This window comes from Artemia sp. Qi Xiang Cuo, chromosome 9 (genome assembly GCF_049724085.1).
Source record: "Artemia sp. Qi Xiang Cuo chromosome 9, ASM4972408v1, whole genome shotgun sequence".
NCBI lineage: Eukaryota > Metazoa > Arthropoda > Branchiopoda > Anostraca > Artemiidae > Artemia > Artemia sp. Qi Xiang Cuo.
In genome coordinates, this window is record NC_142802.1 from 35208003 (window position 1) to 35221521 (window position 13519).

The 13519-nt window shown below is 33.1% G+C and overlaps 1 protein-coding gene across 1 annotated transcript in view; it reads left to right on the top strand.

Moving 5' to 3' along the window:
* The window catches only part of LOC148948597 (uncharacterized), a 196676-nt gene that overhangs the window by 172858 nt on the left and 10299 nt on the right, over positions 1-13519 (top strand). The window contains exons 8-11 of the mRNA XM_089094492.1: positions 1953-2136; positions 5760-5891; positions 7318-7502; positions 11762-11872. Coding sequence (XP_088950618.1) covers positions 1953-2136; positions 5760-5891; positions 7318-7502; positions 11762-11872 — 612 coding nt within the window. The remainder of the gene's footprint in view (positions 1-1952; positions 2137-5759; positions 5892-7317; positions 7503-11761; positions 11873-13519) is intronic.

The window sequence follows — 13519 nt, forward strand, 5'->3', positions numbered from 1 at the left end:
GGGGAGTGGTTCACATGTTCCTATTATTTTATGTAGAATTCACTAGCTTCGGGAGGAGCCTCGTCAAGCTTGCCCTCCCCCCGCAAACAAAGAAATCTTTTTGCATGCCAGACTAAACTTGCAAAATATTTTATATTCTCTCGCAATATCGACTGTTCCAAGTCAAAGCGCGTACCCAACAACATAATTGGTTTGGAAGGAAATGCACCATATATGGTACTTGCTCCTGTCCTCTCGATTGGTAACATTTGGTTAATTCTCCTTCTATATGCCCTATTTGTTAATGCTTGCCGCTACAACCTCGAAACTAAAAACTGGAAATGCTCAGAACATGTTCTTTTCAGGGAACCTTTTTATTTTTATGCACTAAGCTGAATTATAAACTACTAAGATGTTAGACTCTATAAAATAACGTTGGAAATACTCAGAACATGTTCGTTTCAGGGAACCTTTTTATTTTTATGCACTAAGCTGAATTATAAACTACTAAGCTGTTAGACTCTATAAAATAACGTTGGAAATACTCAGAACATGTTCGTTTCAGGGAACGTTTTTATTTTTTATGCACTAAGCTGAATTATAAACTACTAAGATGTTAGACTCTATAAAATAACGTTGGAAATACTCAGAACATGTTCGTTTCAGGGAACGTTTTTATTTTTTATGCACTAATCTGAATTATAAACTACTAAGATGTTAGACTCTATAAAATAACTTTGGAAATACTCAGAACATGTTCGTTTCAGGGAACGTTTTTATTTTTTATGAACTAATCTGAATTATAAACTACTAAGATGTTAGACTCTATAAAATAACGTTGGAAATACTCAGAACATGTTCGTTTCAGGGAACCTTTTTATTTTTTATGCACTAAGCTGAATTATAAACTACTAAGCTGTTAGACTCTATAAAATAACGTTGGAAATACTCAGAACATGTTCGTTTCAGGGAACCTTTTTATTTTTATGCACTAAGCTGAATTATAAACTACTAAGCTGTTAGACTCTATAAAATAACGTTGGAAATACTCAGAACATGTTCGTTTCAGGGAACCTTTTTATTTTTATGCACTAAGCTGAATTATAAACTACTAAGCTGTTAGACTCTATAAAATAACGTTGGAAATACTCAGAACATGTTCGTTTCAGGGAACGTTTTTATTTTTTATGCACTAAGCTGAATTATAAACTACTAAGCTGTTATACTCTATAAAATAACGTTTGAAATACTCAGAACATGTTCGTTTCAGTGAACCTTTTTATTTTTATGCACTAAGCTTAATTATAAACTACTAAGATGTTAGACTCTATAAAATAAAGTTGGAAATACTCAGAACATGTTCGTTTCAGGGAACGTTTTTATTTTTTATGAACTAAGCTGAATTATAAACTACTAAGCTGTTAGACTCTATAAAATAACGTTGGAAATACTCAGAACATGTTCGTTTCAGGGAACGTTTTTATTTTTTATGCACTAAACTGAATTATAAACTACTAAGCTGTTAGACTCTATAAAATAACGTTGGAAATACTCAGAACATTTTCGTTTCAGGGAACATTTTTATTTTTATGCACTAAGCTGAATTATAAACTACTAAGATGTTAGACTCTATAAAATAACGTTGGAAATGCTCAGAACATGTTCGTTTCAGGGAACCTTTTTATTTTTATGCACTAAGCTGAATTATAAACTACTAAGATGTTAGACTCTATAAAATAACGTTGGAAATACTCAGAACATGTTCGTTTCAGGGAACCTTTTTATTTTTATGCACTAAGCTGAATTATAAACTACTAAGCTGTTAGACTCTATAAAATAACGTTGGAAATACTCAGAACATGTTCGTTTCAGGGAACGTTTTTATTTTTTATGCACTAAGCTGAATTATAAACTACTAAGCTAAAATCTATAACAAAACTGAATCTAGCTTTTACTTGATGAAATTGTTTCAGAATCTACCAACTTCACAAATTAGTGAGAGTGACGATGCATGGAGTGAGGATAAGCCTGATGCCATTCACCCGCGAATATCCCCTCAGCCACCACGAGTCTCCCCTCTGCCATCTACCTCAAGTCAAGCGACCATACCTAGCCCCGGACCTTCCTTTCGGCACACTGTCCTAAGGCAAAGGAAAGGTAGGCTATGTATTCCAATTTTGAGCATTAAATGCAGTAGGGCCTCATCGTAATCAAAAGAAAAGAAAACTAAAAGTAAAGTTTATACATTTGCTTCCTTTCTAATTAAATATTTTGAAAATGGAAAGAAATGACCCAGGGACTATTTATGAAAAAAAAACGAACCAATTTTTCATACAATTTTATGCAGTAAGATTAATTAAAAATAAAAATAAAAATAAAAGAAAGAAGCGACTATCACTCGCAAGCAAAACTAGTGAATTCTGATTTTTGATTACGAACAATTTATGGTTGTGAGAAAAAAATATCTGTGGAAGTTCAACGTATAAATAATTATAAAAATAACTAAGTTGAAAGCAAAATTCGCCGTGCCAAATCTTTGAAATCTTATATTATTACTAAAAAATCATAAATTTTAGTTGAGAATAAAAATTAAATAGTATTAGATTTCGATGTGTTTCTCATTAGTTATTACTATTAATTCATTAAAGGTCGCATATCTTCTCGCCTGTTTTGATAGTCTGTTTGTATGAAAATAATTAGTAGTATTGTTAAGGATAATTGATCCTATGAAAATATTTTCTTTTCTTATTCTTAGCAAAGATTCCTAAGACAGGAAGGAATTCTGAACGCATTAAGAATCGCGTTTAAAAGATCTTTGCCTTCTGACCTCACTGCCGCACGCCACATGTATTCCGCTCGATAGGCTTTTTATCGAAAGAGTATAAAGTCATTGTGTGTCCATTGACGCACTCTTTCGTTTTGGGCAACACCCCCTCATCCTGGAAAAATCAAATTGCCTCTTCTTCAGTCCTTGGCAAATCCCAAATTTTCATCTTAACATCCATTGTCAGACACTATTCTCTTTCAATACATATCGTAAACTAAATGAATTTCATTCAGTTCAGATCGCAAACTAAATGAAAACCGGTTCTACTTAGCTTCTATATACATATGCGCTATAACAGATAAGTACCGATTTTTGTTTTACAGTACAGTTTAAGACCTTTTTATGAATTTCAGTGTTGCATGTTCTTTGCATTAAAATTTATATCTATCAGGCGTTTATATCTGCTGAGACCTTACAGACGCCGAAATCGTAAACTAAGTTGAAATGAAATTCTACATGAAAATAACATGATTTAGCTTTGATAGCTTTTGTGCTGCATCAATTTTTAATTTTATTTTTCTGCCCTTCTGGTAGAAATATAATTCTAATAGCCTATTGCTTTTTACGCTGAATTTCAAAATGTGGTTTTGGCTGTTTCCGCTATCCAGAGATTCCAAGAATGATTTGCTTCTTTTCTTCTAAAGTTCGGTATATTTATGAAATAAAAATTATTAAGAAAAATTCTCATATGCGAATTCACAATGTTAATAAATTTTTTTTCCGCATTATTGCCCTTTTTAATTTTGGGGCGGAACTTATGTTTGTAGTACAGAGTTGCGGAAAAAAGAAGATTGTAATAATTTCTACGAAAAAAGTAAGTGCTTTAGAAATAATCCGAGGTGATTTTGGAATTTAGCATAAAAAGTAGCACTAGTTACGACTTCTGAATAATTTAATTTGATATATTGGGAAAGCAAGAAACCCAAATTTTGCTAGAAAGCGAACTTTAAAATGGCTAAAAAAAACTGCAGGCAACGGAAAGAGTTGTAATTCTATTTTCAAATTAAATAGAAAATCATTCGCGTTAGAATCAGAATTAAACTCTCTTTGGGTACAGTTAGTCGAACAGTTCGTGGTAACGAACTGTAAGTAAGGAGCGACCCAGCTCAATAGTAACCGAAACTCTACATAACGAGATTTTGATACCACTAGATACAGCAAAAGAATCGGATTTTTATGCTGATTTCAAATATATAATATTTCATCAGATTTAGTCTTACTCATCAAAAATTTGCCTTATTTTCGAAAAAAGGGGGAAACATCCCCTAAAAGTGATAGAATCTTCATGAAAATCACACCAGATTCAGCGTATCAGAAAACCATACTGTAGGGGTTTCAAGCTCCCATCTGCAAAAATGTGGAATTTTATATGTTTTGCCAGAAGAAACATCACGGATGCGTTTTTTTTTTTTTTTTTTTTTTTTTTTTTTTTTTTCCAGGTGAGATCGTATCTATCCAGTGGTCCTAGAATATCGTGAGAGGGCGCATTCGAACAGAAATTAAAAGTTCTAGTGCCCTTTATAAGTGACCAAAAAAATTCGAGGGCAACTAGGCCCCCTCCCACGCTCATTTTTTTCCAGAAGCCACCTTATCAAAATTTTGCGATAGCCATTTTGTTCAACATATTCGAAAATCTAATAAATATGTCTTTGAGAATAACTTCATCCCCCACAGTTCCCAGGGATGGGATGCAATTTATGAACTTTGCCCAGTGTTTACATACATTATTGGTTATTGGGAAGTATACAGACGTTTTCAGGAGGGATTTTATCAGTTGGTGGGGGTCGGAGGAGGGGGTTTCGTGGGAGGATATTTCTATTGAGGATATTTTCATGGGGGAAGGGAAATTTCTATGAAGGGGGCGCCGGATTTCCCAGCATTATTTAAAGAAAGATCAGATATTAAATAAAAAAAACAAGTTTTTTTAACTGAAAGTAAAGAGCAACATTAAAACTTAAAACGAACAGATTTTTGCGTATATGAGGGGTACACCCCCTAGTCAGTACCTCGCTCTTAACACTAAAGTTTTTTTTCGTACTTTCAAAAGAGCTATCTATTCTAATTAAACGGCCTTTTTGATTCAGGGATTTGTGGTTCGAACAAAATTCGAACTTCATCGTAAAGAGCGAGGTATTGACTAGGGGGCGAACCCCCTCATATACGTAATAATTTCTGTTCGTTTTAAGTTTAAGGTTGCTTCTTACTTTCAGTTGAAAAAAAAACTTGTCTTTTTCAAACAGGCTAGTTGAAAAACAATAAAATATATATATATATATATATATATATATATATATATATATATATATATATATATATATATATATATATATATATATATATATATATATATATATATATATATATATATATATATATATATATATATATATATATAATATATATAAAAGCCATGTTTCTTTATACGATAGGTCTGTTGTAATCTCAGCTTCGGATTTTCAGTTAAATTGAAATAAACAAGTCTATTTCAAACGAAAGTAAAGAGTGATATTAAAGCTTAAAATAAACCGAGATATGAGATGAGACCTCCCCCCGTTAAACCCCCGCTTTTGAAACTAAAGCTTAACCAGTTCATTACTAAGCGGATTACTGAGTGTAACGAATAAGCCAGTTGGCGACTGCAAGTTTTCTATTAATCTATTTACCAATTAACTTCAACTGATTTCTTTTTAATAGTTTTGGTTTTTATTTGTACGGGTTGCTGTTTATCTAAATTTCATTATCGCAAACCGTTTGATCAGTGACCTTGACCCCCTTTATTGACCCCCTATATTTAACTTTATTGGCCCCTTCGGGGCCAATAAAGTTTAATTTCCGTTCGTATTGAAACTATGTTAGGATTTTTACAATGTTTTCAGAGTTTGGGACTATTGTGCACTTATATGACATCTTCGGAACGCCTTTCGTTTCTTTTTTTTCTAATATTAATTTTCAGAGAGCAACTTGATCGATTTTTCCTCTGAAGCTGCCCCTATGTCTAGTTCAATTCCCAAATTTGTTGGTCATGACTATATCAACACACTACCGCCTGCATCGATCCCTGTTTCTGAAGATCCTTTTGATACAAGTAAGTATATCTGAATGCTTCGAAGCTTTCTCTTTCTTCCAGAGCTAAGATAAAAATGTTTGAGCCATGTTTAGGCTCTATGTTTAGGTTGTAATTTTAATTTTGGATTTTTTTTCTTTTCTGTGTGTGAAGCAATAGCTAAGCTTTTCATGCTCTTTCGGAAGCCATAAGTTATTTCTAAATAGCAAGAAAAATATTACATCGAAAAACAATTCAGAGAGGCACATGTGAAATAATCTATTTTAGTGGAACCCAAATTCTACCTAACAGCAAAAGAAAATCTTACATTTCGGGGAAGCAGGGATCTGGGGCCGGAACCTGCTTTCCTTTCATCTGTGAAGTGGTCTGGACTGAACTTACGCCTCTAAAAGCATTTAGTTCTGATCTTGATTACCCTATTGTGACTTTTGTTTGGCTATTTTTGTGTGTACAGTGGAAGAGAGACATATACACCGAAGAGCGACTTCTAGCATCTTTTAATGTCATCATCTTAATTTTCAAACAGTTTTCCTGCTATTTGGCTGTGTTGCTTGGGAAAATTTGTTTTATTATCGGTCATCAGATTGAGCAGATCACTCATAATTTAAACGAGAAAATATCCATAGAAATCTAGCTTCAACCTGTTTGGACTTTTAACAGCAAACCCATCCGCAATGCTATGTGGCATTTATATAAAAAAAAAAACACAAGAAACACTGTGCCATGTTAACAAACAAAATAATAACAATGATTAATATATAAATGAATATCTTATCAACGTTATTAAAGTTACATAAAACCCACCCCATAATACCCTACAAATTTCAACGCGATCCATGCTCACCAAGGGGATTATTTTCAGCCGCCTAATAATTTCGTAATATTTACTCATAATAAAACATTATCAGACATTCTTCATCTTGCTTCTGGAGCCCAAATACAATATCTGCTAAATCGTTCAATGTTTGAGCCTACCTCAAAACCTCTCATTTTTAACCCCCTTCAAAGCATGAGATTCTCCTCAAATCTCTTTGGACTTACAATATAGTTTCAGAGACTGGTATCTCCAGCTTGGTTTGCCAGGCCTCAATATCCCAAATATTAATTGAAGTAGGAAACTATTAAGCTAGTGGCTAGTGGCAATATTGTTATATTATCCATAATATATCTCCTTGTAAAAAAGGAAGCATATTGAAATAATGAAAACAGTTACTATGATTTAGAGTGAATTTAAAAATTCTACTTAAGAATAACTTTAGTTTCAAACATAGATGTAGTCAGGATTTTATTGGATGGGGTTAAGACAGAAAAGATACTTTTTAAACAGGCTATTTTAGGATTTGTTTTGCTGCTTCTGTAAAAAAAGAAGAAAAAAGTGGCTTGTCCCCCTGACTGCACTCATGAAGCCCTGTATTATCATAATCTTTAATGTTTGTTTCATTTGTAGATCATCTTCAGAGTTCTTTACCTACTCCACTTGTGCCTCCTCCAAAGACAAATCACCCTTTTTCAAGCACCCCTACTTTACCTGAAGCACATCTTTCTTCTCTTGCTCACAAATCGCAGCTTTTGCAAGAAGTGTGGTATCATGGAGCGATAAGCAGAAAGGATGCAGAAGTTTTACTCCGACACGTAATTTTTTCTGCTTTCTTAACCATTTGGTGTTATTTTTGATATATTTCTTTAATTGATTTCTTTAATTGATATATTTTTTTAATTATTCTGATATATTTAATACAATCTAAGATAGTGCTTCTGAAAATGCTCAGCATTTCCTTTGTTTGTCTGTCAAATAGCAGATATGTATTTGGGAGTTTTAAATTTTTTCTTGTTTGGATAATTTTTTCCCAAGAGCGACTTTTTAAATTCGGTTGACTCATTTTGGCCTTTTCTTTTTTTATCAATAAGTTTATTTTAGCATAAAATTTATAATTTATGCATTGCAAATTGATTGTTCTATTCTAAATCTCTGTCACGCAATATATTTTTTTTTTCATCTTTAAAATTCTTACGGTTCGATTAAGCTTATCCTTGAGGCAGGTTTTTTAAGCTTAAAGGGGCTATGTAATATTCGTTGCTATTTTCTTTGGCTATATTATTTCGGAAATTTAACCTTATTTCGAAAGTTTTGAATAAATTAAGCTGTTCTAATGTGAAACCACTTGATATAAGTGAATATGTTTTGATGCTTTTGCCTGAATGAATAAGTACCTATCCAAATTCCCAGTCTATTAAACAAAGCTCTGGCTTTATTTTTCAAAATATTAAAAAAAATTACCGAGTATTTTAACAATTTTGGCCAAATTCAGCACAGTAAAATCACCTTTATGACCTGAAAAATAGTGCAACTAGACGAAATGCTTTTACAAGTCACTTCTTTTTTTTTTTTTTTTTTTTTTTTTTTTTTTTTTTTTTTATATTGTGGTTTGTTTAGAATGAGATGAATTATTCTTTATTCTTAACAATTTTGACCAAATAAGTGAAAACAATACTTAAAATAAAATCATTAATTCCTTCAAAAATCCATTACATTTCACATTCCTTTGGTGTTGAGTAAGATTACATTTCATCGAAACGCTTTTCTTACATTGGTCACACTTGTATGGTTTTTCAGCAATGTCGATTCTCATGTGTATGATGAATTTGCTGTTCAGACTAAAACGTCGTTGAGTTTGCTGATTACGAGTAGGGTATAAAAATTGTGATATAATGGCCAAAAATTATTATGAAGCTATTCCGACTTAGATCATTCCCATAACATCTACTACCACGTGTGTGCCAATAGCTAAAAACAAGCAAAGCGCGGTTTCACAAAATAGATCAGAAACACTTAATTAGTTTAAATGGTGTTTTTCTATTATTCATAGAACTTAGAATACTGTAGACTCCGATTAACGCTGTGTTAAGCCACCTTATTGCGTCTTTCCTTCCTGGGCAAAATATACTTTAAATGCAGAGCATAGACATAGTGAATTACGAAATAATACCTTAATAGCCAATCACGTACATTTTTTACAGCAAGAAATCTAAATCATCTTGGGGTTTTTGGTATAATTTTACCCTCAGTTGAAGTCTTTTAAAATCAAGCATGTTTCTATGTGCCTTTAAATGTAAATCTTTCAAGCGCCTGAACATCGGTCGATCTTTTACTGACATTGCATATGAGAATAGATATGTTGAACCTCACTATTGCGCTGTTCTGCCGGTTGTTTTGGGTACCTGTCTGACTGATCGTATTTAAAATAATAAGCTGTAGGGAAAATGTGATTATATCCTTTTTTCTAGGGCTATAATGAGAGAAAGGTTGAGATAACTAGGAGAGGTTCTGCGGATAAGAGATGACAGATTGCCAAAGATTGTCCTTTTCGACCAACCATCTAGGGCCAAATGAAAATCAGGTCGTCCCTGAATCGTAAGGAAGGCATTAAGGGAAATTGGAACTTTTTGGGAGGGTGTAAAGAGGGATAAATTAAATAAATTAGGATGAGGGGGAGCGTGCGTACCTGTGTTGCCCTCAAGCGGTTTGGTGATACAGTGAGTTGTTAGTAGTAGTATTAGTAGTAATATTAAGCTAGAACATAATTCTGTTCTGTGTTTGTTGATATATCAAATGGGTTATTTTCTGCATTCGCAGCCAAACATTTATCAACCTATCCGTTAACGATCATGATCGGCAAGTAAAAAGCAATCATTGCAAATAGTAACTGAGATTTTAAAAAATGGAAACGATTCATGCATTAAATGAATTCTTTTTTGTACCGGTTGCAGATCTTAAAATTCATTTAACTTGAAATCACTTGTTGAAAAAAACTTCTATGACTTTAGAAAGTGATGAAACGTCCCTGAAAAAGGCTTCAATGTTGATGAAAACTATACAATTAAATTCAACATTTCCGAGACCTGAAGAGTGGATGTTTCAACCCCCCTCCCCCTCTCCCTGGGTCATCATTTGTGTATTTTCTTATTTATCTCGAGAAGGATAATTAGGCACTTATTTTTATTTGTGTTCTTTTTTTTACCAGTGATTATTGAGTATTGGGTGGGGCCTCATTCAACCAGATATTTAGAGTTCTAGTGCCCTTTTGAAGTAACAAAATAGATGGTGCTGCATTGTAAGGTACTGATTTCTGTCATGGCGTGCTGTAAAACAGCAATATTTGGCCCTAATAAGGCCAAGATACAATTGAGCGACATAACCCAAAGGTTCAATTTATTTAGAACTATCTAGGTGCTATTTTCCACCTCTCGTTTTGAAAGGCTATGTCGGTCTGGCAAATGACAAATGTCTGAACAAATGTCGCCCGATACTGCATTAGTTCCTTAACACAGAGGCAGACCCTACGAAGATGGCATTATTCATATACGATTATTTTTAAGCTTTATGTGATTGATTTGATTCTTTTGAGGCTTTATTCATTTATGTATGTTCTTGCTTTCTGTATACCAGCTATTAGAAGAAGCTCGGTCGATCTTTCTGGGGGGGGGGGGCACTGAAGCCTCAAAATTGCATTTGTCCGACCGACAATTTCCTTAATGAATCCTCTCATTCTCAAAGCATTTGGACAGGGAAAATGTGGGAAATGTTTACTTAATTGCATGTAGGATTCCAAAAAATCTTACATTGAATTTTAACTTGCCATATGATTAAATACACTATCATATAGGGATATTATTGAAATTGCAGGCAAAAAATTAGATTTCATGTCCAGAAATCTTAATTGTACAAGCAGCAAAAACAAAGCAAAGAGGAAATGTTTTCTTGGAACTTTCAGTTAAAAAAACAATAAAATATGCTTTGATTATTGACTGTCTTGTATTTAGAGTATATATTGGTAATATTTTGAGCATAGTACATTTATTTTTAATTTCAAAATAAGAGAATCGTTGCTTCTTAAATGTGAATTCCCAGAATCTTGCAGAATTTCCTTTTCGCAGTTAGTGATAAAAGTGTCGCCTAACTTGTTTCATATTATACACTTTACTAGGTTGTTGTTACCGCTGCAACCATCATTAAAATGTCCTGATAAATAAAAGTTCAAATAGGGATAATATCTTTTTAATAGACATTCTTTCACAAACAGTGATAGAATTTCACAAAAAATACCAGATATTTCGGTCACGTATGCAGTGACCGTCATCAGTAGTAAATTACTGATGTTTTTTCCTACTGATGACAGTCACTGCACATGTGACCGAAATATCTGGTATTTTTTGTGAATTTCTATCACTGTTTGAGAAACACTGTCTATTAAAAGGATTTTATCCCTGTTTGAACTTTTATTTATCATCATGGAGAGGCAGTGTGGTCTCCGAAATAATCTACGTAAAATGTCCTGTTCGAATCGTTTTCATGTCTATCTTCGTAAGGAACATATTCTCATTTCAAAATATACAAAAAATTGCTTCTGCACCCATGGCCATCAGTGATTCTCAGTTTTATTATTATAGTTTAAAAATGTAGTTTAAATATTGGAGTAAATATCAATGCTGATGTGGTCATGATTCAGTAAATAAATATTCACAATTTGGAATGTCATATTTAAAATTATGGGAAAAAATTGTTTGATCCTTCTCACTTTTTCAATAATCTGATAATACTGGCTTATGCATGCTTAACCACAGCTCAGACAAATTCGAAAGAAAGTGCTAAGGAGGGAAATTATAGATAGATAGATATTTATTGCAACAAGCGACTCTTTGGGCCTTGACAAAAAAAAATGACGCAAAATTATCGACATACAATATATTGACAATGTAAGAAATGATAAAAATCATGAATGGAAAAAAAAATCCAGAATCTCAGTGGAGTACTAGCCTTCAGCCCCCTCTCCCTCTCTTTACTTAATAAAATTATTTTTTAGATTCGAGTAACTTTTCTTTTTGTTTTATAGGATGGAGAGTTCTTAGTTCGAGAATCCCAAGGAACACAAGGACAGTATGTTTTAAGTGGAGTTCAAAATGGAAATCATAAACATCTACTTCTTGTTGACCCAGAAGGAGTAGTAAGTTGTGTGCTTTTCTTTTCTGGGCGGGAGGGAGCTAGTATCACATTAAAATTTATAAGGGAACGGAGGTGTCACTAAAAATCTACCAGCCACGAATTATACTACAAGGACAAAAAATAAATACAGTAAACGCTTAAAATACAGAACTCGCATTTCTGTTCTGTGAATGTACCTAAGGGGACATTTCACTAGTGATTAAGTCGCCTTCTTCTGAAAATGAAATTTATATGCCTTAATTCTAAACACTAAGATAGCAGCCAGATTCAAATTCAATAACAAATTGTCTTAAGAGGAAAATCTCAACGTATTGCAAGAAGTCGTGGAAAATATAGATAATGCTAATATTTAAGGCGTGTCCTGGTAAATTTGATCTGAGGAGGGGGGCTACGAGGCAAAATTTCTTCGGGGCATTGGGCTCACTTACTTGTGCGCGGTGTTCTTTAAAATTTATGCAAATGAAAAAATGACTACTCTTTTTAAGGTAGTTTGGAATTCAATGTAGATTTGGGTTCAGTTCGTAGTGTATAAAAGAGTTATTGACTAGTCAAAAGAATTACTCAAGTAGGAAATCTTTAAACACTTAATGTCTCAGCTAGATAATTTAGAAATCCTGCATATCGAGGACAGGAAAGATTCCACACCTAAGGGGCTGTTCAAGGACTCTCTTAGAGAATCGTGTAGAACATAGGCTTAAAATTTAAGATCTTGGGCATATAGACAAAGCTTTTAAATATTGTATAGCCTTCCTCCTGGACAAAATTCTCTCTAGAAGTGTGGACTATAGTACGTATTATATGAACTATATTTAAACATAAACTTTCCTCCGGGTTCGTTACCTTATTCTCCACATCAAATTAAATGTGTCCAAACTTGCTTCTCTAAAGCTTTGTTTATGATTGTGACGTAAGTCTAGGGAAATTTATCCAATAAATCCTTGGGAAGCGAATAGCTTGTCATTAAGCTTTTGGAACGAAACAGGAAAAAGGCAAATGCATTTTCGATAGGCCTTTTATACTGGATTTGCAGAACACGAGAAAGAATTGACATTTAAAGCTGACATTCAGGAATGCTGATTTATTTTTTCCGGGTTAATTTCAATAGAAAAAAAATAGTTACGAAAAGAGAGTGTCGGGAATTTGGGAAAGATGTTGAAAGCCTTGAAAAATGTTTGGGGATAGGAATGATAAGCACACTTTTCGGGAGGATTAGCCGATTTTCTGAGCGGAATTAATTGAACAATTTTTCAATTACTGCCAGGCTTTTTCTTGCTCATTTCTTTCCTCAGAATATTATTGAAATTTGTAATTTTCAGTTATAATAAAAAAGATGATCCTCTAAAGTAGAAATAACTTCTGTGCTCCTAAAAATGGCCACAACAAATTTCTTTGACGGGGGTAGTCTATAACTAATCAGCGGTGATTTGTCATATTTTTGTCAAGCGTCGATCTTGACAAGATATTTTGACAATACTATTTTCACAAATCCTGTCTAGTTCCTAAGATTATTAGAAGTCTTTGTTTTTTTTTTTTCCAAAATGTGTTCTATTTTATTTTTCTACCCTTAGAAATATAGATAGTTGGAAATTTAAACTAATGATGTAAAAAAAATTATATATCTTGTATGGCTGAAAAAGCCGTATTTGTT